We start from the raw sequence: 26,873 nt of genomic DNA, 5'->3' as shown, positions 1-26,873 counted from the left end.
TGTTTATTGAGAGCTGTTGGGCAGAAAATAAAATAAAACAATCACGAAAGATCATTCCCTGACAATCTGGATCTAAACACAGAGAGGGTTCATTGATCAACAAACGAAATTTCCTATTAAATAAATACCACACATTGAATGTCAAGACGTGATGATTTTTAGAGGTGGGGAAGACCAGAGATTTACACAAAACGTTTCACTCACACCCTGTTTTGTGGTATCTACCCTGATGCTACCACCACACCTACGAGTTTCGCTTATTAAAATAATAAAGAGGTAGAATGACTAAAATCTGATGACCAGCGCATACAGCTGAACACAGTTCCTCAAAGGCTAAACCTGACAGACAAGATTATTATTCAACTTGGAGAATGTCTGGTGATGTTGCCTAATCTTTTTTCCAACCTGCTCTACATGTGTATGCTGCTGTGTGTAGTTTTGCTTATTTTCAGCTGATCTTTGAGAAAATTAATCTCATCTCCTTTATTTCACTTATTAAATGTTGACGTTAAAACCAAATATAAAATGGGGATGAACTGGGGCGGGGAATGCAAACCATACACAGAATCCTTAAAAAAAAAAAATCTGCCTTTTAAGCGTTTAAAAGACAACAGCAATTCATAAGTTTCAGACAGGTGAAATCAATAAGTTTTATGTGGAAAATATAACCTATGCAACATCATGTGTACACAACAGTGTGATGTGTGCATGTGTAAAAATCAGGAAAATAGTAGTCATCATATCAGCTACCATTCGAGGAGCACTTACTATGAGTTTCCTCTTTTTATGTTATATCATGTAATTCGGGTATCCATACGGAGTAGATAACCTCAGCCCCATTTCATAGATGAGCACACCACTGGCGCGCACAGCGTTTGGTTACCTGCCCGGCATACACTGCCAATAGATGTTGGAGCTGACCCATCTGACTTCAGTAGGCGACACTGTTCTAGTGGTGTTTTTAAAATCCCACAAGAGTCCCATTTTAAGCTGATCCACTCCACTTTTTAGGTGTGACTGATGACCTTGATTTCACCTTCTGAGTCACAGCTCCAAGACCAGTCTTGCAGTTAAATTGAGGGAAGTGGGGTAGGGGAGCTGTGAGAGTTGGGGGGGAGGACAGGTGGAAGAGAATAGGTGGAAACCAGGGGAGGGAAAGAAGGAAAAAATAAAGAGCGGAGGGGTGAGCCGGGCGTCGAGACGCTCCAGGAGCGCTGGCCGCTGGCCGGCAAAGGGCACCAGAAGAACAGAGCAGGAAGGACCGGGCCAGGTGGCCGCCGCACCTGTGCACGTGACCCGCGCGGGCGCCGGGGCGGAGGCGCGCTCACCTGGGCCCACGTGACGGGGCGGGGCCCCGCCTGGCCGAAGACAGCGCTGCCACGCCCCCCTCCCGGGCGGCGCGCCCGGAGCCCGCGGACCCGAGCAGCGGCGGCGGCGGCGGCGGCGGGAGCCCGGGAGGCGGAGGCGGGCGGAGGCGGGCGGAGGGAGGTGGCGGCGGCGCGCGGAGACGCAGTAGCGACAGCGGCAGCATGTCGGCCGGCGGAGCGCCAGTCCCGCCGCCCGCGAACCCCGCCGTGTCCTTCCCGGCGCCACGGGTCACCCTGCCCGTCGGCCCCGACATCCTGCGGACCTACTCGGGCGCCTTCGTCTGCCTGGAGATTGTAAGTGGGGCAGCCTGGGCGAGGGTCGCGCCCCGGGTGGCGAGAACTGGCAGCTGCATCCTGCCCCCCGGGCTGCGTCCTTCTGCGCGGCCCCCAGCTCCCGTCCCCCCGGCGTGGGCTTCTCCTGCGCCCCTCCCGGGGTCCTCCCGATGCCCAGCGCAGCCCGCACCCGGGCGACGGCGCCACCGCCCTGGCCCTCTCGCCTGGCACCTGTTACGCTGGCACCTGCTCCTCCGCTGGCGAAAGAAATGGTCCCGGGAGAGCGAGCAGGAGGCCCCGCGGGCCGAGGATTGGGGACTCTGAGAGGAGAAGGCTCTTTGGAGTTGGGGTACTGTCAGAGACCCCCGGCGGTTTGGCCGGGGGCCACGCTGGGCTGGAGCGGGTGCCGGCGCTCTCGGCCTCGCCTGATGCTACCTGCCATTTTGTTGGGTGCTGCAAGGTGGAGCCAACGACCGGGTGACCAGGAGGCCGCTAGGATGTGGAAGGAGGGGCAGGAGGTACCAGGAAGCGGAGGAGGAGGGCTAGAAGACGTGGGCTTTTTTTTTTTTTCCTTTTACCATTATGAGCGCCCTTTGGATTGGGGAGAGCAGCGGGGCTCAGGAGGCAGGGCAGGGAAAAGGTGAAGCCCATACGGTGCCCTGGGCAGTGTCTAATCAAGTGGGCTGAGAATGGTAGGGTAAAAGTACAAACGTGGCTGTCAAGCTCCTCGCCGCCTGCGTTTGCGCCTTCTCCCTTCCGAGTCTACCTTTGCAACTCCAAACCCTCTCAGCGCACTTGGTTGGGCCTAGGTGACCGTCGGGTCACCCGGCCTGTCGTGCAGGCTTCTTGGGCTGCAGACGTGAACTTTTAAAAAGGCACTTTAATGGAGTTGGGAGGTTTTGAAGCTCGCTGGGGAAAATGTGCAAATATAAATTGGGCAACCTGAGGTTACATCATGTCCTGAGAATGGCAAATACAGAGTGAAACATTTGCCAGTCAGTGCCTTTCCTGCCGGCTGGCTTTGTTTGCTCGGTTTGGAGTTTGCATATCGTCCCCCTCACCCACACCCACACCTTTGAGTTTGCATAACCTGGATTTGGGTCGCTTCGGTTTCACTTTTGTGCTTGTGGGGCTGGAACGCCTTGTAAGCATTGGTTTTCCGCCCTATTTTGCTAAGGCACCCTAAGTTAAGTTTAGCTCAGATTTGAATCTGAAAAAGGAGACAAGTGAGTTACCGGCTATGACATCAGTAATCGGATGGTGACTGCGAGGCTAGGAGAAACTGGTTTGAGTCTGAGCCCAGTTCGGAAGCATCTGAATGCTTGGGATGAGGTGCGGGCATCCAGGTGAGAAGAGCGGGGAGAGGGTGGCCTTGGGTGGGCAGCCCCACTGTGGGGAGGGGGACAGCCTGAGAGCAGTGAAGCCTGGGAAGAAGGATTTTATAGGCTCTGGGCTACTTTAGTTCCGTGTTCCTCAGACTCCAGTTGTTTGCCTGCCTCTGTTAGAAGTTTTTGCCTGCCACATTCACCTGTTCTAGAATTTACAGATTGTGCACTTGACATGCATTCACTTTCTGAGCTTCAGTACCTTACCTTAGCCTCATCCTAAGCAATAAAAACATGAATTCTCAAATTTGCTATGCTGTCATATTTTTCTAATATTTATTCAAATAGATGCTTATATGTTTACATATATATGTATATATGTAAAAACTGTGACATACATATATGTATATATATGCAAAGAAGGCCTAGCCATGTGCTATCAAATCAAATTCCATCTCAAGAGCCACTGGTGATCATGTGACACTTTTGGAAACTCCACCTAATTCTGGGAAAAAAAGTGGAAAGTGGTTTATTCTATTTCCTCCCCCCACCCCCATATCTGTGTATTTATCTAGCCCATTGGTTAGTTCTCAACTCCTGCTATACTTAATTGCTTGGGCAGATTTTTAAAATACTGTCGCTAGGCCAGACTAATTAAATCGGACTCTCTGGGGGAGCTACCGAGTCCATTAGGTTTTTAAAAAGCTGCCGGGAGGTTCTAATGTACGGTCATGTCTGGGAACCACCAAGGGAGGCCTTTTCGGGGCTCTGTGGACAAGACAGCTCTCTCTTGCAAATGTGAATCCTCTCCTTCTGCTAGAACTTCTGCCACGCCCCATCCCAGGGGAAATCCCAGGCTCACAGAAGTATCCAATCCCTTCCTCTCGTCCCTTCATTTCCTCTGGCTTCTTAGCCCCAAAACGCTTCCAGGATCCTTATCTAGATAGAACAGCATCACTTCTGAAAGCCATTTCCGTTTAATTTTCACTTTTTTTGGCCAAATATCTCGATAGGTTTAAATCATAGGCCTCCATTACCTTTTACTTGATATCAACCTCCTTCCTCCCCAGCCCAACCTGCAAAAAATAAAAGGCCCAGAATATTCCGGTGAAACTGGTGACCTCAGAGAAACAAGAGACCACATTAGAGCCAAACTATAGCTCCTTCTTGGCCCTCATCCTGCTGTGCCACTTAGAGCTATTGGATCATGTGCTTTAAGAGAGCAGAGGTGGAGGCCACCTTGGTCCCCTCTCTCTACCTAGAACATCCACACCGGAGCAGATGCACAGATATAAGCAAAGTAGACACTTTCGAAGCGCTTTGGTCCCGGATTTCTGATCCCTTGAAATTGTTCAGTCTCCCATGGCTCCTCTTCAGAAATTTCTCTCTGTAAATTAAACGTGAGAATTCACCAGAAGCAGTTCTAAGCTCTGGGTGATGTCCTTTCTGGGGACTCCTTTGTTTTAGCCTCTGCCAGTGTTTCTGAATATGCCCAAACTCCTTAATTTTGACTTTCTATCGAATCCATTTGTCTTTGCAATTTCTTTATGTCCCGTTGCTGTCTAAAACTGAACACCTGAAAACTGCATCTGACAAAGATGCTGGGCTATCTATAGTTGACTAAGCTAATGAAACCATGATCTTGGAATTCACTTCTCGCACTAACCAGTAACTTTGCTCAATGATTTAATTTCAATTTGCCTTGTTGTACCACATTCACAATCTCTCAAGTGTCAGGCATTTGTTGGGGAGATAATTCAAAAGATACAGATATTGCCAGCCTCCAAACACCAGGCAAAGTAGTTTATAGCACTGGCTTTATAGGTGGAGGTATTGCAACTTCACATGCATGGTGTGGTTTTCTTGAGATAGGTATGTTGTACTGCTAGGCACCTAAGTTGTCTACCTCTGGGTTTTTGCACTCAGCTATACCTACCAATGTGTGCTTGCTATGAAGAGTTTAATACTAAGTTAGTTTTGCAAAGTGAAACCTTTTAGTTTAAGATGGAAAACGTTGCCGTCCAAAGTTATCATTTTCAAAATCTAATGTTTTGATTCAGTGTTTCCTGAATTAATGTTTTGTAAATCATTCATCAGGTGTTTATTGAATACCTGTTGTGCGGCAGACACTATTCTGGGAACAAAGATATTTAAACTCTGCCTCACTTGAAAGAGCTTATAACCTAGTTGAGAGGATATGCCCCCCAAATAACTACCATTCAGGGAATAAAGACACAACAATGGAAAGTGAACTATAGCTAACGCACTTTCCAGGCAGGTGTATTATAAGAAAATGACATTGGAACATCTGTACTATTGGGCTAAACAAGCTATTTCTGGTCCTTTGTCCTCAGTGAGTATTATGCACAAGAAGATTGGAAGTAACAGTATTAAACATGGAAAAGAATAAAGGTCATTATTGAATTCAGTGTGTTTCACAGTTTCAGTATTTAGGAAACTGTTTACATTCCCCATGATATTCCTGAACATTTCTCTTTATGGGAGATGGTCTAGGACTCTTATTCACAGGCTTCTAACTGCAGTGTTTTGGATGCGATAATAATTTTCATTTTTTCAACAAGTAATTAATAACCTGCTATGCATCAGGCCTTATCTTATGCCCTGGAAATAGGATAATTAACATAACTCCTGCCCTTAAAAGAAAGTCCTATACAGTAAAGTATAAATCCAAGAAAGCATTACAGTGCTGCATTTGAAGTGATAAAATTGGTTTATGGGCTTCCCTGGTGGCGCAGTGGTTGAGAGTCCGCCTGCCGATGCAGGGGACACGGGTTCGTGCCCCGGTCCGGGAAGATCCCACATGCCGCGGAGCGGCTGGGCCCGTGAGCCATGGCCACTGAGCCTGCGTGTCCGGAGCCTGTGCTCCGCAGTGGGAGAGGACACAACAGTGAGAGGCCCGCGTATCGCAAAAAAAAAAAAAAAATTGGTTTATGAAAAGTACTATTGAAAAACAGGGTGGAGTACATCTGGCCACTGGGAAGGCCAGGACAGGCAGCTTTAATGGGATGGTGACATTTGAATTTAGCCTGAAATGATGAGTAGAGGTTCAGTAGACAAAAGTGGGAAAGAGAATTCCAGGTAGAAACAAGGGCATGTGCAAACCCCAGAGACAAGAAAGACCATGGCATGAAGTTCTGGCAATGGTTGGTGTTTTTCTGTGTGTGTTTTTCTACATGACTTATGGGGAGGTGGCAGGAGGAGGAAAAAGAGCAGGTAGGGTTCAAGGTGTGGTTTGCTGAGGAATGATAGGCCAAGGCATAGCATTTGTTTTTGTCTGTGATGGGGAGCTGCTGAAGGACAGGGCTAACTTGATCAGACTTGCAGAAATCTTTGAGTAATGAAGTTTGGTTATAAAGCAGAGAGATTGAAGGCAGGAAGGTCAGCTAAAGGGCTTATTGCAGTGGTTTGGATGAGGGGTGATGAGAACTAGAAGTAGGACAAAGAAAAGCAGAGAAGAGGCACAGATTTGATATTTACAAGGTCAACCACATAGGTAAAGTTTGTTTTGTTTTTTCTTGCGGTATGCGGGCCTCTCACTGTTGTGGCCTCTCCCGTTGTGGAGCACAGGCTCCGGACGTGCAGGCTCAGTGGCCATGGCTCACGGGACCAGCCGCTCCATGGCATGTGGGATCTTCCCGGACCGGGGCACGAACCCGTGTCCCCTGCATCGGCAGGTGGACTCTCAACCACTGCGCCACCGGGGAAGCCCCATGTAAAGTTTTGACATGGCCTGAAATGATCGTAGACCAAACTTAAGTATAAGATGTAACACAGAGGACTTACGCCAGAAAAATGAAATGTTAATGAAAGGGTGATGGGGAAGGAGGGGCTGTGCAGCAGGCATGTGCAGTCATGCAGATAATTCTATGGAAGGGATTTCAGGTTATTTTCAACCTGCAGCTTTGACTGTAGATGGACTAACACATAAATGTTCAGCTGTATAGACTTCTCTCTTCTCACCCAGAAAATAGATTTCGGTTGCAAAGGGACATTGTGTGTCTGCAGTGGTGAAGGAGGGGCTACCTGTGGGCGTGTTTTCCCTGCTTTAAAGGGGTTTTAATTCTATAGGTAAAATTTTTACCTTGCGTCTGGGTTAAAAATCTCCATCCATGTGAAAAAAAGTCTTTAAAACTTCATAAGAAAAAAAAGTGCCCCTGCCAGAGATTATTTTCAGCAATCGTTTTCCCTGGCTGGCAGTTCTGTAAGAATTAGAACTGAAACATGGAAAACTTCAAACCAAGTTGCTGAAAACCTTGACCTTGAGCTCCAAAGGAAAAGGTTAAGGAGAGGAGATTTGTCTTGTGGTGCCTGATAGAAATGTCGTACCGGGTGGTAGGAGCCATGGGTGTGGCATATCTGCATAGATATAGCTGAATAGGAAAGACTGTGTAATGACATGGGACAGGAACCAGGCAGGTGTAGCCAATACCACGCACGTTCAGTACTTGACAAATGCTGTGTGATTGTTCTGTAGGACAAACTGAACAGTGTGAAAATATTCTAGAGAAACTGACTGGAGCGGGGAAGAGCAGCTTTGGAGTACGCCCTCTTATGTCTTGCCCGACTTTTTTTTTTTTTTTTGCGGTACGCGGGCCTCTTACTGTTGTGGCCTCTCCCGTTGCGGAGCACAGGCTCCGGATGCGCAGGCACAGCGGCCATGGCTCATGGGCCCAGCCGTCCCGCGGCACGTGGGATCCTCCCGAACCGGGGCACGAACCCGTGTCCCCTGCATCGGCAGGCGGACTCTCAACCACTGCGCCACCAGGGAAGCCCTCAACTTTTTTTTTTCTTCTAGCATTTTATTTTATTTTTTAACTTGTTATTGAAATATAGTTGATTTGCAATGTTGTGTTAGTTTCACATGTACAGCACAGTTCATTCATTTACAGCAGATTCAATTATTCATATATATGTATATATATGTATTCTTTTTTTTACACTCTCTTCCATTATACGTTATTACATGATACTGAGTATAGTTCCCTCTGCTATACAGTAGGTCCTTGCTGGTTCTCTATTTTATATATAGTAGTGTATATATTTTAATCCCAAACTCCTAATTGATCCCTCTGCCCTTTCCCCTTTGGTAACCATAAGTTTATATTCTATGTCTGTGAGTCTATTTCTGTTTTGTAAATAAGTTCATTTGTATCATTTTTAGATTAGACGTATAAGCTGTATCATATAATATTTGTCTTTGTCTGGCTTAACCTCACTTAGTATGATAATCTCTGGGTCCATCCATGTTGCTGCAGATGGCATTATTTCATTCTTTTTTATGGCTGAGTAATATTCCATGTGTGTGTATACTACATCTTCTTTATCCATTCATCTGTCAGTGGACACAGGTGGCTTCCATGTCTTAGCTATTGTAAATAGTGCTGGTATGAACACTGGGGTGCATATATCTTTTCGAATTATGCATTATGTATTATGTATCTTTTCTCTGGATATATGCCCAGGAGTGGGATTGCTGGATTATATTGTAGCTCTATTTATTTTTTTAAGGAACCTCCATACTGTTCTCCATAGTGGTTATACCAATTTATATTCCCACCAACAGTGTAGGAGGGTTCCTTTTTCTCCACACCCTCTCCAGCATTTATTATTGCCCAACTTTTAAAATGTCATGACTCCTCTCCAGGAGTTTAAAGTTTGACCTGAATTTCCTCTGTCCTGTTTTATATGAAAAGGGCCATGCCCTTTCGTAGTCTCCATAGATGACATCCCTAACTTTCGTATAATAGCTTTCAGAAGAAGGAAGGTAAAAAGAAAGAAAAGAGGCAAGGACTTGTACAGTCCTTGTTGATACTGAAGCATGGGCATGCGTGAACATTTTTAACCTAGGTGATAACTAGTTACCTATAAACATGAAAAGACGATTTTAAAAATCAAGGGAAATTATAAATAAGAATAAAAAAGGGCCAGAGCATACTTCTCCCCTATAATATGGGCTTTCCATTTTAAGATTACTATCAGCTTGGTAGCCATGGAAGCACCAAGCGATGGCATCCAGCCAGAGAAGTCTTTCTGGAAGACATAGTACTGGAGTTTAGTTATCCAGCGAAAATTCTGATGGCAGCACGCTAAGCAGAAGCATGGACCAGTGTAATAGACGCTTTGTGTGCAGGGGATGAGGGACAGAGGCTGCAGTGCAGAGACAGGGTGGCAGGGAAAGGAGCATCGCAGGGGAGAGGGTGAGCTTGGAGAGGCAGGCAGGAGTATTCACCAGTGCTAAAACCACTGGACTGCAGTCACATCATGAGTGACTTTACACTTTTATGGGCTGCCTTGTAAACACAGCTATCAGGTATTGTATCTGTTGACTGAAGTATGTTCCCACTTAAAAACATTCTTTGGAATACAAGTTGTGTGTAAAATGGAGTTATAGGTAATCTATTCACTAGAAGATAAATAGTCTGAGCATGTTTAACATCCTTAATCCTCTTGTTTCATTTGTAGCGCCCATTGAAATTGGAGGGGTTATCAAGAAGATAAGGTATTCTGAACTTTTGGAGGGCCACAAACCACTTTGTGATTCTGATGAACATTGTAGACGGTGCCCTCAGAAAAATGTATGTGCACTTATCTACCCAATTTGATATGATTTTGGAGAATCAACCCTGCCCCTGCCCCAAACCAATCCATGGCAAAGGTATAGAAACCCTGCTCTAGAATAAACACGAAACTTTGATGGGGGAGAACTAACATAATGTTAAGAGCATAAGCTCTGGTAGCCAGTTGCCGGGTTCAAATCCCAGGTCTAACATTTATTAACTGCATAACTTAGAACAATTTATTAATGACTCTCTACCTTGATTAACTTCTCTATAAAATGGTAATAATAATAGTACTTAGCTCTCAGTGTTTAATCTCTCAGTGTTAATCTCAGAGGATTAAACTGGTACAAATAAAACCCTTAGAATAGTGCTTGAACACAAGACCTAGATAAATACTAGCTCGTATTTCTGTTACCCTCACCAGCTTCGACCTCTTACTCAGACTAACTCCGTAAGCCAGGTTGGGAGACATGTTTTCCTCTAGTCTTTCTGATTTGTTCGTCCTCACTGATTTAAAGTGATGAAAAGCCCAGTATGTAAGCAGTAGGAGAACTGGAAAGAGAGGGTCATATGTTATACACAGAAAGTTCTAAGTATTGAAATGTTTCTCCTTAGGGCAGTCTAACCAGTCCTTTATACCTTCAGCTTCACTTACCTTTCCCTGGTTTCATTCCAAACACTGACTGAAAATAGGTCAGAGTAGGAATTGGCCTGTTTACTTAGTGAATAATAAGAGTATACTAAGATGAAGGTGTCCAAGTGGTTTGAAAATTATTAGCCAAGATGTCGGAGGGCATGGTTTAAAAGCACGCTATTAGGAAATAAGTGACATTCGAAAAGAAAAAGGGTGTTTGCAAAAGGAATCCTTTGGGGACATAGGAAGACCGTCCAAATAGGACTCAATCTGGGAAGTCTGTAATCCACGCAGCCAGAATCGCCGCTTGCTCAAGACCATGGTTTCCCGCGGGGTTATATATTCTTGCCAGTGCACAGTTCCTAGTGAAAACATGTTTTAGCTCCAGCTCTGAGGGTTCAGTTCGGTGTGGCGTGTGGATGAATAATACTTCCATGGCTTTCTTACGGGAAGGCTTCAGCCAAGGTACACCCTTCTGCCCTGCAGGAGCTAAACTGAAGGGATAAGCATACACTACAGCCGGCCACAAAGGAGAGCCGTGGGTCTTGGAATGGGTAGCAACTTAATCACGGCAACTCGGGGTATATTTGAGCACTTGAAGTGTGTGCCAGGTTCGCCTAAATTTGAGCTCAGGAGGTGAGGGGTCGCAGGGGAAGACCGATATCTACGTGAAGACGTGTTTGCCTGTGCATTACCTGGAAGTCGGGTTGTCTTTTTGTCAGAGCTTGAGATTCAGAGTCATGAGCCCTGACTTGGTTCCTTACAGAAATTTCAAAAGGTGGTGCATTTGGGAGTTTTGTGTATAATTCTCAGACGTTTTAGGACACCAGAGAGTGGTGGAAGGCCGTGATAGACAAGGGGTCAGAATGTGGATTCAGTTCACTGTGGGTGAACAGGAATTCCAGCCTTCTTCAGCGTGTGTGCACTCTGCAGTTGCTACGAAACATTATCAACTATTCTCCCTCAGATTTTAACCATTCCTGTGCTCTGCATTTCACTTCTAAAAACGGGCTACCTCCAGAGCCACCTCTACTGAACAGGAATGCTGATAATTAACAGGAGTGGTAAATAGTCTGAGCTTCGTAATGTGCAGAATTAGGTGAAGGGAATATACTAAGCATTGGTAATGTTATTAAAAGCCCAGTTTTTAAAGTTTGAGCTAGATTGGGAAGCTCAGGAGAAAAGGTAGCTTTTGGCCAAAAGAAAAGGTAGCTTATCGTGAAGTAAGGAGAAATAACTGTGTCAAGGCCCTAGGGACCCATTCACCAATGTGACAGTCTTACAACGAGGAAGGTGGATCTCCAGTGTGGGACTATTTCTCTTCTCTGGGCCATCCTCTATGTTCCAGAGCTCCTGTGGTAAGGATGACTTAAATCTGTATTTCACGGAATCTCTGATCTAGGGATGCAGTGTGTGTGTGTATATTTGGGACGGGGGAGGCATCCCTACACCTTCCTGCCTCCCCTGCCCCCTTTCCAGCCACACACACACCACAAATGGGGAGGCAAGTCTGTTCTCTTTTCATATACACACTGAGTTCCCTTTCCAAGCCTTTGAAGTTTGGGAAGGGCTGTAGTTTTGAGTCCGACAAGAAGAGTTCATCTCTACTGTTTCACATTAGCATCCGCTGTCACAGCCCTCGTCCGCCTTGAGAGCCCGCTTCAAAAAAAAAAAAAAAAGGTCATGAAGAACCTAGGGGTAAGACGGAAATAAAGACACAGACCTACTAGAGAATGGACTTGAGGACACGGGGAGGGGGAAGGGTAAGCTGCGACAAAGTGAGAGAGTGGCATGGACATATATACACTACCAAACGTAAAATAGATAGCTAGTGGGAAGCAGCCGCATAGCACAGGGAGATAAGCTTGGTGCTTTGTGACCACCTAGAGGGGTGGGGTAGGGAAGGTGGGAAGGAGGGAGATGCAAGAGGGAAGAGATATGGGAACATATGTGTATGTATAACTGATTCACTTCGTTATAAAGCAGAAACTAACACACCATTGTAAAGCAATTATACTCCAATAAAGATGTTAAAAAAAAAAAAAAAAAAACCTGCCTCCCCTGCCTATTGTCTAGATTCCTCCCATTCTGTTTCTTCTTCCCTCTGGCAATCTCTGGGAGCAGGCAGTGTTGAGCCCTTTTTATAGCACTGGCCACAATCTGCTCCTGAATCAGATTTGGTGGTGTCTATTTCTCCCTTATTAGAGCTCCTGGAGATTGAACCTTGCCTTTTTTTTTTTTTTCCTCAGTGTCCTTCTACAGTGCCTGGCAGCAGATTTGAGGCTGACCAGTTTGAGGTCCAGTCCAGGTTTATTACATGTTATGTTTAATTCCAAGGGATCGGATAGCCTCTTCTTCAGAGGTGTGAAATTATCATAATCTCGATATCATATAATTATGCTTATCTATCTGAGTCTGCCTGTCCCTAATAAACAGTGGCCAATTGTTCTTTATTATTCTTTATACCGGCACCTAGAGTTTCAATAAATGATTTTTGAATTAATAGATATGGAATAATGATGTATATTTCTTAAACAGTATTTAATGTAGCTTATTTGTGATGGGAGAGTAAGAAAAGTCTACCAAGAAGAGGCTGAGAAAAAAAGAAAAAATGGAAGATCTTATCACCTTCAAATATTTAGTAAACAGTATGAAAGAGTATAGAATCTTTTACCAGGGACACTGTTTCTTTCATAGCTACTAATAAGGTTGTGGTTACATTTTTTTAATATGCATGATTACCCATGACCTAGATTTACTTCCTGAAACTTTCTGGGTTGATTGTTCATATTTGATTTGGAATAAGGACTTGAGATATACCACCACTATTATCAATTTATTAGATTGGGGCTTCTGTTATCATTGCTCAAGTGATAATTTATTAGGCTTTCCAAAATGTTTTTCAAAGTACTGATGAATTGTATGGGCCTTTTTTAAAGAAGCAAGTTAATACTTGTATTTTTAACTTTTAGTGACTTACACAGTTTGGATATTATCTAGCAAGAGTCACATGATTATTGGTTTTTAATATTTGCTGCTCCAACTGTTCTCATATGGGAACTAGGAGTTTGTTCGCTCAGCAAATAGCTGAGAGCCTTCCGTATGCCAGGCGTACCTGCTTCTATGATATCGCCTATATTGTGTGGGGGGATGGGGGCCGGGGGGAATTGATTCCCATTTGCCTGTCAGTGTCTCCAGGCAGGTGTACCGTAGCCTAGGTTTTTGTGTTGCCAAATGTAGCACAGTGCCTGACTGAGAGTTAGGAAAGAATTATTATGTCGATTAATAAATGATATGGGATGCAAGCCATTATAAGGCAGCATGCCGCCAAGAAGATCTAACAGTACAGTTGGACTGAGAGCCAGGGGCATCAGTTACAATGTTTCCCATCAACGTAACAAATCCATAGTAGGGAGCTTGCCCAGAGGGCAGAGGGGGGCCTGAGCATGGGGTGGAACTCAGGAACGACCTTTAGGCTGATGTGCTCTTCAGGATGAGCTGTGCATGGGAGTTTCTCAGATACACATGGGGAGGGAATGACGTTCTGGGCCAGCATATGTCAGGCCACTCAGATGTGAAAGAGCTTTGTCTCTGGACTGTTCATTTCTTTTTCTGTAATGTGAGATGTGCGGGGTTTAGTGGCAAGAGACAAGTATGCAAAAGGCAGGTTTGCTCATAAAGGTCCTGGAGTGCCATGCAGAGGGTGTGCAGCCTCTATCTCTAGTGGTAGTATGCACGAGGCTGTTGCTGTCAGGATCGTAAAACTGCCTGTCTTCACCCCTAACCACTTCTCCTCCTGTGTCTTCTCACTCCCTCCCAGCTGTCCCAGCCAGAAATCTGGGTATTTTCCTTATCTGTTCTTCTGCCGTCATGTCCCACATCTGATCAGCCACCAGCCACCCTCACATCTACTTCAGTTTCTCTCTGAGCCACTCACCTCTGTCTGTCCTCCGCTCCTTGAGTCTACTTTACACTCTGTTACCGTAACGGTCTCCGCTGTGGTCCCCCAGTCCTCCGCCTGTTGTCACACTCCAGCCGGAGAGAAACTCCTAAATACAAACCTGAGCACGCTCATTCCTGCTCAAGGTGATCTGGGGCTTCCCGTTGCCCTTGGGTGAAGTTCCTCTCCTTGACCTGACCTTCAGAACCCCCCACAGCTGCGTGTCCAGCTCACACCTCTGGCCATTCTGCACATGGTGCCCGCTGCTCCTGTCACCCTGAGCTCTGCCCTTCAGCTCTGCCAGGTGTTTCTCAGCTTCCCCAAACCATCCTAAGACTCAGCTCACCCCCCTGCCCCGGAACAGCCTTCTCTGCCCTCTGCTACTCCCCCTGGCCCTGTCCTTTGGGTTGTTGCTTCTAGGGAGTGTTTCCTGACTTTTCAAATCTGGATTTAGAACCCTCATTGTGTGGACTTTGCCCAGTGTTTGCCCAGCATCTTAGTGACTTGCTTAATTTTCTCTTTTCTGTAAGAGACTGTGAATTACATGATGGTCGAGACCACTGTTTACCGTTTTATTCCTAGCACCTGGCACAATGCCCGACAGTAGGTATTCATTGAATGTTTGTTAGATCTGTGAATATCTCAAGTATCTATTCTCATGCCCAGCACCTAGAAGAGTGTCAGTAAATGATGGAAGATTTTATTGTTTACTGTCATGTACAATAGCTGCTATGCTATATATAGGCAATGATCTCACCTGTACAAATCGGTCACGATAAGGACTGAAACGTGGCCATTAGAAGTGACAAGTTAGGAAGTCATGGCCGATCGTTGTTAATAGCCTCTCTGAGAAATGGTGAGAGCAGAAGCCAGTGGACAGTGGTTTGAAGAGTAACAGCGAGGAGAGAAGGTGGAGACCTAGCAAAGATGAATTTGTAACAATCGTGTACTGAAAAGGGAAATCCTCAGAGAGGGCAGTCGTTCAAGAGGCAGCAGGGTCAATGGAAAATACTTTCATTTATTTATTTTTTTAAATGTTTATTTTATATTAGAGCATAGTTGATTAACAATGTTGTGTTAGTTTCAGGTGTACAGCAAAGTGATTCAGTTATACATATACATGTATCTCTTCTTTTTCAAGTTCTTTTGAAGGAAAATACTTTTAGATGGTGAGAGAATACTGAGCCTGGTCATGGGCTGAGGGTGAGGGCCCAACAGGAAGGCAGGTGCAGAAATAGGTGTGGAGTCAGATCGGGTCCCAGAGTAGAAGTGCTAGCCTACACCTGAGAGAAGAAAGCTCTCCAGTAATGATAGAGACGAGTTGCTGGCGGGGTTGCAGGGACACGTGCAGGAGTCTGGGGGGGAGCAAAGGCAGTGGTGAGCCTGACGCAGGCACGTTCAGTTCTATGGCCCAAACCTATTACCGTGTTTCGTTTTCCCTTTAGGTGCTTGGGGCACTCGTGTGGATCCTGGTCGCCTCCTCCAATGTTCCTCTACCTCTGCTGCAAGGATGGGTCATGTTCGTGTCCGTGACGGCTTTCATCTGTTCCCTCCTCTTCCTGGGCGTGTTCCTCTCTGGCGTGGTGACTCAGATTAATGCCAACTGGAACTTCCTGGTAAGGGATATTTAAGTCTCTTTCAGGAAAACGTGAGAAACTTATAAATATCTCATCCTGTCCTGAAATGCTGGTTGCCCTGTTCTATCTGTTGCCTCTAGCGGGAGAGAAAAGGTCAGAGCACAGAGGCTGCTATGCTGCCGTGTGGCCGGCCTTGCTGGACAGCAGGGTCCCAGCTTGCTCAGGTCCTGTGGTGACAGAGCTGAGCCATCTCTCTGTGATTCCCTTATGAGTTAGATGACCTTTCCGCAAAGACTGTTTTGTTTCATACAACAAATGAATCACGTTACAGTTATTGAACTATTGGAGAGACGGATGCTGTGCCATGTATCTTAAAATTTTCCATTGATTCCTGCTTCAGATATTAAATACGTATATTCTGTTCAGAAAACAAGTAGCTCTATATGTTACTCTCCAAATACTTAGAAAAGGAAAGGGGATATTTTATATTTATTTTCAACGCCTGTCCTAGAGTGGCAAGAATTGATACGTTTTAAGAAATGCATTTCCCATCGACACCATTTTAAAAATTATGACGCCATTAAATTGGGTCAACTTACTTTCCCTTTTTCTCATATAATATAGGGAGCCTCTTTCATGTTTGTGGTTATTCATTCTCTGGGACTGTCTCAAAATGGGCCCCAGTGGAGCATGAATTCCAACGCATGGTGGACAGTGCTTTAATGAAGTTCATGAAGAACCGCCATTAGGTTTCCTTCACGCTTTGGTGCTTAGGAACTTCAATCAGACCTTTAGTCGGGCTTTATATATGTTCCTTTCCGGTGTGGTAGTATTTTATTCAGCAGCAAGGAAAATATTTGTTCTTGTCTTATTTATAGACCATAAAGAGAACCATCATCCCAGTTGTCATCAGCAGTGAAGTCTAAGCAAATGCGGCTGTCCATTCAGTCAGCCCGGGGCAGATGGCACGGGTTAGGGTAAAGCTAAGGAGGAAGAGTGTAGTGTGGTGGTTATAGTAATGCACAGGCTTTGAGCTTAGTCTGGTTTGCTCACTAACCATGTAACCTTGGGCAAAATATTGAACCTCATTTCTTCCTCTGTAAAAACACTAATAATAATACCGACCTCACCAGATGCTGTCAACGAATAATGGAACTCATGTAGTATACAGTGCTCAGCTTTGTGTCTGATTTATAGTAAGTGATCAGTAATCACCATAAGTCCTTAAACACGCTGAGGCGTGCACTTTGAAAGTCCTATTTCTTAGGTTGCTGATACAACGTATTTCTGCATTTTTGCCTTGATTTCTCATTAACGATGAGAAAATATTTCTAATCATTACTCAAGTGACGAAGATCAAAAATCCCTATTTAAGTTACAAATAGATGCTTCATCTCCTTTTTCTAAATGCCTGGCTTTCCTAAAATAATTCATGAATGAATCAGTCAATCCCTAATGTTGGTGAGTGCCACCAGGCTCTTTTAATATCAGGCTTGAAGATGGTATTTGGCCAGTATGTACCCGTAGTATAGCCCTACTGGTACTTTGGTACTGGTTAATACATAGCCATTTCCCCAATCTACCGCCTCTTCCTAAGTGCTGTGCTCCCTTTCACCCTGGCCCTTTCCTGGACCTCCTAGTAGCCCAGCAACTAAAGAGTTAATATCTGGAAAAGTAGTGAGTCTCCAGGATCCTGCAGTGCTCAACGTTCTGTCTAACTGGTTGATGCGCGCGCCTTACCAATGTTTACATATTTTTCCAATATCACTCCTGGTTTTATTAGACATAACGTCCATACCCTTTTCTTTCCTTTCTTTTATATTGAGTCTTATCTTCGGTATTGAGTATAAGCATTAATATTAGGTTTCCTAAATTTGTTAGGTTTAATTAGGTTTTCTAAATTTGTATTTCTTTCCAATTTGTAGCATTGTATCTGATGTTCAGATACAATAAAACGTTGGTTTTTTTTTTTTTTTAATTAAACCACTTTATGGAAGGGACAATTGAAACTGCCAATCTGTTCCATAGGTCACCTGCAAAGTTTATCTTACGGCTTTCTAGCTGGAGTAGGCCACTCTTACTGAGGGGAAAATGGGGACAGCCACGCACAGGACACAGTGCAGCGGTTGTTAGGACACAGTCTTGTCATATGGTGGACATACTTTGTGATTTTCTACGTACTTAGTCATTTTTGACCGCATGGCTACCTTTGATAGATTTTTAAATTTATCTTGTATACTCTCAGCCAGGTAAATTTTTGAGCCATGCATATCATGGAGTTGTCACCAGATGGTAACAGTTTTTAATTGCTGCATTCTGGACTTGTTAGACATTAATTGCTCAGAAAAGTATTGCTTCCCACCCACCCTGTGATAACAGTTTAATGTCGCCTGTATGCCATGCGTGAAGGAAGAAGGCGTGTTGATAAAGAATTTATTTTCTAGAAGTATTCATTGTGAGATATAACCTACAGTATGTATAGCTTCTAGTTTTTATTGCTCATGAGATTAAATTAATATTCATGGCTGATGTCCTCAGTATTTTTTCCCAAGCTTTCTAGTGTGGGTGTAAATGGTGAAATAAAAATATGATATGTAATAACATATATTAAGTGCTAAAAACTTGCCCCCTTCTAATTTGAGGAAAGCAGCAGATTTTAATTTTGAGATGCTTTTTCTTCATTGTTTTTATATGGACTGGCAGTAATACCATTTCACCTAACTTTAAACAGATGTCATATTTATTTTTCCCTTTTTGGAAGATGGAGTGTTAAGGAAAGATATATGTTAGAGAAATAAAAGATACCAAAAAAAAAAAGGCCTTGTACAATTAAACATGTTTCTTCCCTTTCTTCCCCCGAAATGTAGCTGGCACACGTGACCATCTGCCCAGTGTGGAAATCACTTAATATTTTTAAAATGTCCTGAGCTATGTTTTCTGTCCCCACATTCATTCCCCTATTTGACCTTACAGAAAATGATGGTTGTCCTTTTTTTTAAAGAAGATGTTGGGGGTAGGAGTTTAGTAATTAATTAATTTATTTTTGCCGTGTTGGGTCTTCGTTTCTGTGCGAGGGCTTTCTCTAGTTGCGGCAAGCGGGGGCCACTCTTCATCGCGGTGTGTGGGCCTCTCACTGTCGTGGCCTCTCTTGTTGCAGAGCACGGGCTCCAGACGCGCAGGGTCAGTAGTTGTGGCTCACGGGCCCAGTTGCTCCGCGGCATGTGGGATCCTCCCAGACCAGGGTTCGAACCCGTGTCCCCTGCATCGGCAGGCGGACTCTCAACCACTGCGCCACCAGGGAAGCCCTGTCCTCATTTTTACAAATGAGAAAACTACAGCTCAGATTGACTATTATCCCTTTTTCATGCTGCCATTGTGTAAAACAGGATCCCCCTATATACAGCGTGGCTTTTTTTTTTTTTTTTTTTTTTTTAATAGTTAGTAAGTTTGACCTTGAGCTGAGAAGCAGAACATGGGCTGGAGATAAGAATGTGGGAAAGAGTTACCTGCTGCTGAAAATATTCAAGGCATGCTTGAGGCTGAGTTTACTTGAGGTGATGGCAGGTGAGCTGCGCTCTGGGGTGCGTGAGTGTTGGGAAGATTGGCAGAAAAGCAAGAGCATGTGACGGAGACACAGAAACGGGATGGGGTCCTCTGCTAACGGGGGAGGGCCAAGGGCTTCGGACAGGTGGTCCATAAAGGGTGGTTCCCTGCCCTGCAGCCCCAGCATCGCCTGGGAACTTGTTAAGAATACAGATTCTCAGATTCCACCCAGACACACAGAGTCAAAAACTCTGGGGCTGGTGCCCAGTAGTCTGTGTTTTAACAAGCTCTTCAGGTGCTTCTGATACACGCTAACCTTTGAGAACCTCTGGCTTAGAGCAAATAATCTGTATTGTCCAAAACCATGAGTGAAATTGTGAGTGAGGAAGACCTTTGTGCACACATCCCACGCATAGCAGGAATTCGAATAAGATGTCCAGGGTGGCCAGATATAAATGTGGGTGTAGCTCTCCAGTGGTGGGGGATATTTAATGAGCACCTAGTATATGCTTGATCCTATGTTAAGACCTAGAAATACAATGGTGTACAAGACAGGCCTGGTAGTGGCTCTCAAAGAGTTTGTTGGAGTAGACAGTGGCAGTGAGGAAACGATTACACAACTGACAGAACAATTACAATTATGTTAATGGCCAAGAAGGGAATAAGAAGAGTGTACGTATCCTCTCTGGGCCACTGGGAGGCAGACTCTAAGATGGATTAGAAGTATAAGAGATTTTTTTTTTTTTTTTTTTTTTTGAGGGAAAGGGGAGGGGATAACACCTTCAAAAGAGGGAGGATGTAGGATAAAGCAGAAAGGTCTTAGAGAGTGATAAAGTCTTGGCCAAATTAGTGAGAAGCTCCAGAGCACAGCCTTCCCTTTACGACTGTTGTGTTGGGGGAAGGTGGCCAGGCACCAGTATCTGCTCTGGGCCATCATTGGCTGAGGGTGGCCCAGGAAGAATGTGACCTTAGTTCACACACAGCAGCAGATCTCAAATCCACTGAAGCCCAAGCTGTCCGCTAACTGTGCTCCTCACAGCAGAACGTCAGGTTCTTTCTGGAAGGGACACGTGTTCAGCGCGTGCCGTGGGTGATCCAGACCTTTTCTTGCACCATGTGGTTCCACTTCTCCATGCGTGTTTGGGGCCCCGCTCCTCCGGGGTTCCAGTGTGCCTCTCTTCCTGAAGCAGAACTTAAAAGAGAGAGGGTAGAGGGCCAAACTGCAGCCCCTCTGACTGGAGTTGGTCTCAGAGCCACAGCTGGTCTTGGTCACCTCCCCCCTCCACTGACCATTTTAAACTCCCCTTGTTCAGCACTCATGTCTGCTGCTCTCCGAGGTTTACCTGGTGGTGGGATGCAAACCCTCCCTGGTAACTTTATCCTTTCAGGCCAGTATTGCTGCAGTTCTCCATTTTAGTCACAGTTGGGCAAGAGAGTTCTAACAGGGCCCCAAGTAGATCACCCGAGTTCCACATAGACTCCTTCCTGCCCTCCTGTGTGTCAGCAACCCTACCTTCTCTTGTCAGGATGGTGATTCCTCCTCTTGCCTTTTGATCCCTGAGCACAAAGAATCCAAAGTACACAGGCAGCAGCCGTAGCTCATAGTGCAATGGGATGCTTGCTGTATCCTCTAGCGAGAGTACATGCCCTGGGGACCAGGACCTCTGATCATGCAGAGCCCAGAGTTGTGGGGACAGCAGTCTCAGTCTTTGATCAGGTAAGTGGGAGCGACGATGGTAAGAGGAGAAACTCCTTCCCTGCTTGGTTCTCACTCTTCCAATGAGGACACAACACCGTATTGAAAACTCTTTTTCACCGTGTCTATCACGTCCCGAAAGATGGCCACACATCCTCACAGGGTAGTGCCTCCAGGTGTGCCTTCAGCCAGCCATCCTGTCGTGCTCTCAGGCCAGCAAGTTCTAGATGGTGCAGCGTACAAGACAACTCACGGTCGTGGGCCCATTCCCACTCCTCTGCTGAGAAGTTGGTCCCTTGGTCAGATGCTGTGTTGAGTAGACGCCTATAAATCAGGCATTCTCTAAGTCCCTGGATAGTCTTGGAAGCTGAGGTTCTGCAGGGAAGAAAAGCAAATCCATACTCAGAATGAGTGTCTGTTTTGTGAGAATGAACCATGTGTCTCCCAGGGAGGTAGGAACTGAGTTTCGTCAATTTGGTACCAGGTGCGAATAGTGCCATATCAGGGTCTCAGAGTCAGTCTCTGTTGCTGGCAGGTTCCGCCTTAAGAAAAGGCGGTAGCTGGGTCAGCTTTGGCAATTGGGAGTCCATGCTCTTGGGCCTTGACATAGCCTCCTCCTCCCAGCCGTGGCGACTCTGTTCTTGTACCCACAATGCCTCTACCCGGGTAACTGGTGACAAAGGCTGGTTGCATCAGCTGGCCGGGTCATTTTCTATACGCGCCATCCCATGGTGGGTGCTTCTGGTGGGCGTGACCACGTAACAGAAAGGTCACACTTCACACTGTATGCTTCATCCCATATGTCCGTCTTCCTGCTCCACACTTTCTTGTCTCTAAACCTGTAGCCTTTTTATTCTCCACGGCCCCTACTACCCTGCCAGACCCTTCACCACTGACCACAAGTCTCTGTATGTTCTTACCTTGGGTCGCTTTGCTTTCTTAACAGAGTGTGTGACATACTGCACCACTCATCGTTGCAGCCGTTCGGAAAATATCCCCTAACCTCTGTCTTTCCAAGCCAGCCCCGAGTGTGGCTATAATGCACGTGCCATGCAGCTGCTGTCCCTTTTCACCTTGCAACAGCGTAGCGTGCCATTAGAAACAAGCACAGGTGTTTTCTTTCTCCTTCATCTGGACCCAAGGGCTCCCCTCCCCCACGTGGCCATAGGTGTGGGCTGAGGAAGGAGGGCAGTCCCGTCCTGGTGGGTGACATGGGGGCCTGCGCTACCTGCTCACGCAGCAGACTTGTGCCCTGTAGCCCAGCTCAGCTTGATCGCTGATGTGCCCTTCCCATCTGAAGAAGCAGTGCTATGACTTTATGAGTTGGTGGCTTTGATAGAACTCCATTCTTAATGAGCAGTTCCAGATACGTAGTCACTTGGTGTCTCAAGATCAAGTGTTTCTTCTCTCCGATGGCCCAGGATGACACCGGGAGCTGCTTTTCCAAGACGTGTAATTCCCCAGTACAACTTACATGCCTGACTTTAAAACCCTAGGAGCCTATGTCGTGATTTTGTCACCACCATTGCCATGAGTTCCTTACTACGTCTTTTCCTCCATCACTCTAGAGTGCGTAGGACCCTAAGGCCAGTACGGATAGCTGGATAGTATGACCCAAGCCATACAGAGTTGGGCGTGTAAGAAGTTTATCGGATGGTAACACCTATGAAAGCTGAAGGGGGAGGAAACAGGACTGGACAGGGAAAGCCTTCAGCACAACTCAGTTCTGATACTCCTGTATGATACTCCTGTAAAGGAGGAAGGAGGCAAAATTAAGCAGGAGTAGAAAGGTGGTATTATTGGGGGGAACGGTGTGGAGGGCTGGGGGACAGGCGCAAGTAATTGGTTGTGGGAAGACTCTTTCCGGTCAGAGACGCTACCACGCGTAAAGAGCATCAACCCTGAGGTATAGAGTGATTCCTAGGGACCAAGATGAGACCAGAGTGGCTGATGTTCAAAGAGGAAAGAGGGTGGCATCAGACGAGGCTGGTGAAGGAAGCATATCGTACCAAGAGCCGCAGGCCATGTCACCAAACGTTTCCCGTTCCTTTTAAGATGAAAACTTCAAATGGAAATAACAAATGGTGATTGTCAGGTGTATAATAATAAATGGTAAGTACCTGCTGTAGGAACTGTTAACAAAAATACACAGCGATGTGTTGATGGCATATTGACTCACCTAAGACGACGTGAATTTTAAGAGTTGTGTGTCACATCAATGCAGCGAGAGATAAATAACTTAATCACAGCTGAGTTTTGTATGAAAATTTCCTCTGCTTTTTTGTAGAAGTATATGTTTGTTTTGTTTTTTAGAATATCGGGAGATAGGGTATTGAATTCAGTGATTTCATAGGCCCATAGTGTATGAGATGACAATCTAATGGATAAAAATAATAATTGCTCAAAAATAAAATGATTATAGAATGTGTATATAATTATATAACTATATAATATACACTAATAAAATAGATTTATATAATAACCCTAACAAGATATAATTTAAATGCTGTTTTACTTGAATTTTAAGGATAGGAATGCTACGGAACCTTAATCGAAACTGAAATTATATATTTTATTCTAAAATTCAGTGGATCTGAAGGTTTGCCACTGGGCCAATTGCAACGGGTCAGTTGATTTTCACTGGGATTCTAACAGCTTGACATTGCTGAGGGAGCCAAAAGAAATGGCAAATGCAGTTAAAGACTGTCTCAGTGTTCTAATTTTCCTGCACGTAAACTTCATTTGAAATAAGGAACGGAAGAAAAAATCTCTTCTTTTTCATTGCAGCTGTCTCCCTTTTCCACCCTCTTTCAGGATCTCGCTTACCATTTTACAGTGTTCGTCTTCTACTTTGGAGCCTTTTTGCTGGAAGCAGCTGCCACATCGCTGCACGATCTACGTTGCAATCGAACCATGGCTGTGCAGCCGCTCTTGAACGATAACCAGTATAACATCAACGTGGCAGCCACAGTAAGTGTTTGATGAATACAGCTTACCAGCGCTTCCCCTCCCCTGTCAAGGTCTCCAAGAAAGTCCTTCGGCAACAATAGTTTTCTTTACTAATAACCGTCAGCATTAGACATATAATAGCTGTTTATCTGTACAGTAGCCTTATGAGCCAAGTTGTTACCCCAGTGCTGTGGTTGATGAAACTGAAGCACCGGGAGGCTGACTTCATGTAAGATCATACCTGTCAGCGGTAGTAGCTGACCTTGCACCACAAAGTCTACTTTGTGAAAAGAACTAATTGTGCTTTCTACCTGGTGTAACTTCAGACATGGTTAGGGAGGTTTGTCCTTCCCTTTCTCTCTCTAAGTGAAGCTGCTCTAGTAAACCTCTACATGCTTCAAGTTCTACATTAATCCTCATTTCATCCATACCCTCCAGTAGACGTAAATCTTTAGTTTCTGAGTTTTAATGACAGAAGCTAAATGCATGAGCCATTCGTTTGTGACATTCCACTGAGTCCCTCACTTTTGTTTTTATTTCAATATACCTTAGAGAGAGGAAAACTCCTTTTCCCTAGTAAGAGGTATCAAAAGTGGTCATTCATGCAGGGGCCAGGTAGCCCAGTGTGAGTGAGTGAAATCAGCTGAGCTGACTCACAACAGGGGAACAACCTCGCTGATCAGATCATTGGATGAACAAAAGCATAAGCGAATTCCTAGTCAAAACAGAAACTCTCTCCTTTCAGGTGTATCCTCAACATAATTAAAAATGCACCAGGCTTTCTTTTTCTTTTTTTGATGGGAGTCATTAGAGGTAGAATTTATCAGAATTCCTGTGCTTATAAGGCACAAACAAGAGCAGTACTATAAACAGAAAGGGGGGGAGCCACGTGTATGCAGCCCCACAGGATTCTGAGATCAATGAGGATAACATAAATTCATAACCTGCCACTGCAAAGAGGACATGGAGGACAATTGTAACTACATGTGAGCAACTCAGAGTGTAGTTAAGATTTACACTTTGAGATTTATCATTTAAGAGTATCATTGCTGGGCTTCCCTGGTGGTGCAGTGGTTGAGAGTCCGCCTGCCAATGCAGGGGACACGGGTTCGAGCCCTGGTCCGGGAAGATCCCACATGCCGCGGAGCAAGTAGGCCCGTGAGCCACAACTACTGAGCCTGCGCGTCTGGAGCCTGTGCTCCGCAACAAGAGAGGCCATGATAGTGAGAGGCCCGCACGCCGCTATGAAGAGTGGCCCCCGCTTGCCACAACTAGAGAAAGCCCTCGCACAGAAACAAAGATGCAGCACAGCCAAAAATAAATAAATTTTTTTTAAAAAAGTAACAAATGCTCAAGTACAATTGGTGTCTTTAAAAAAAACAAAAAGAGTATCATTGCTCAAGAAATTTTGAAATGTCCTGAAATTTTATAAATCGTTTATGAAATGTGATAGAGGGTTTCCCAAATTTGACAAACCTACACTGTTTGCATGTCATTACAAATATGGTATAAAACTGAAATAAACTTTTCTAAGTTATTGAAATCAAACAAATTTTGATCAACCATGGAAGAGGAAATACTAGATTTTCTCCAAGATTACGAAATCTCTCTAATGCCGTTGTCTTATGAAGAGCACACTGTCTTGTGAAAAGGATATCAAAGAAAGTGTGTTTCCAAAAATAAGATGTATCAGGCAGGTAATAAAACAAGAATATTGTTGTTTTAGATTTGGGAATATTTGTGACATTTGTCAGCTTTTCAGAATCCATGGTGGTTGTGATTTCTTGTTCTAATTAAACTTTCACATTTGTACTTTAAAATAAAGTGGTCATTCTCATTCAACAGAAAATGCCTAGATCAGAGATGTATCAGAGAGACAACCAGCAGAAGAAGGGTGGGGATAATAGCAGAATGGTAATTATGCTGTAAAAATGTTCTGTAGGTGGATCTGATATTCCTTCTCAGAGCTCTGGTTTCCTTGTAAAGGATTCCTGTACTACATATAATGTTTTAACATATTTAACTGCTTTGGTAGTTTTCTATGAATCATAAACCCCAAAAGGGTGAGGACAGTACCTATTATCTGTTTTTATGTACCAAATGTACTGATGTATACATAGCTGGTGCTAAAGAAATCCTTGCTGAATGCAAAGAACAGTGATTCAGAGCTAAGTACAGACTTGAGGACTATCTCCCACGCCAATCTGATGATTCATTTCTGTGGGTTTTCTCTCTTCAGCTCTAAGGTCACTTTCCATTGTCACAGAAATGATTTGCTGCATCCTCAAGTCCTGATAGCTGCACTTTGCTTGGCTGTGAGATCACTGTGCAAATAGACATCTCCTCGTGAAGTTTTGAATATGTACCATGTTAGGGGTTTCACCACTGCTTAACAAGTGAGTCCAGTACGTGAAAAAAGGCTCACCCTAAGGCTGTCCACAAATGAGAAAATTATTAGGGGCCAGAACGTTGAAAAGAAAGGTTAATGGTCTTCTTCATCAAGAAAAGAGAGGAATATAAACGATTCTCATTAGCGTTGGAGTATCTTTAAGTAGGCTGGTCAGTCTTCAGACAGTTGCTCCTTTGGACAAATGTTTTCTTAAAGTCAGGGTTATGAATCTGATGTGAATTGTTGTTTCTTTTTTCTTAGATTTTTGCCTTTGTGACGACAGCTTGTTACGGTTGCAGTTTGGGTCTGGCCTTACGACGATGGCGACCGTAACACCCCTTACAAACTCGCTGCCTGTGTGTTAGTTTCATTTGTGTACTTTTTATGTCTCATCAATTTGGGTACCATTTTGTCCAGATATAACAACATCCCCAAAGTAATTTGTTTAGTATATGGAGAGAATCTTAAGTATGAGTTCTGGTTCATTTCATGGATGGAATTTTAATTTCAGTATGATGTTAAACCGAGAAATAGCCTTTCGTTTTACATCTGTCTCTTTCTCTTTTTCTTATTTTAAAGAAAATTTCCCTTTACATCCA

At 44.7% G+C, this 26,873-nt stretch overlaps 1 protein-coding gene across 1 annotated transcript; it reads left to right on the top strand.

The window, feature by feature from the left end:
• Nucleotides 1-1,529: 1,529 nt before the first annotated feature.
• On the top strand, nucleotides 1,530-26,873 carry MAL2 (mal, T cell differentiation protein 2; the record flags this gene model as incomplete). Its single annotated transcript, XM_082674697.1, has 4 exons — nucleotides 1,530-1,661; nucleotides 15,566-15,736; nucleotides 23,751-23,906; nucleotides 26,536-26,873. 4 exons carry the CDS (start codon nucleotides 1,530-1,532, stop codon nucleotides 26,605-26,607), a joined length of 531 nt encoding a protein of 176 aa, XP_082530823.1. The 3' UTR covers nucleotides 26,608-26,873.

This window comes from Grampus griseus (genome assembly GCF_964374135.1).
Source record: "Grampus griseus genome assembly, chromosome: 17".
NCBI classification, from domain to species: Eukaryota; Metazoa; Chordata; class Mammalia; order Artiodactyla; family Delphinidae; genus Grampus; species Grampus griseus.
Note: the sequence above shows the minus strand (reverse complement) of the source record. Positions and strands in the feature narration are given on the sequence as shown.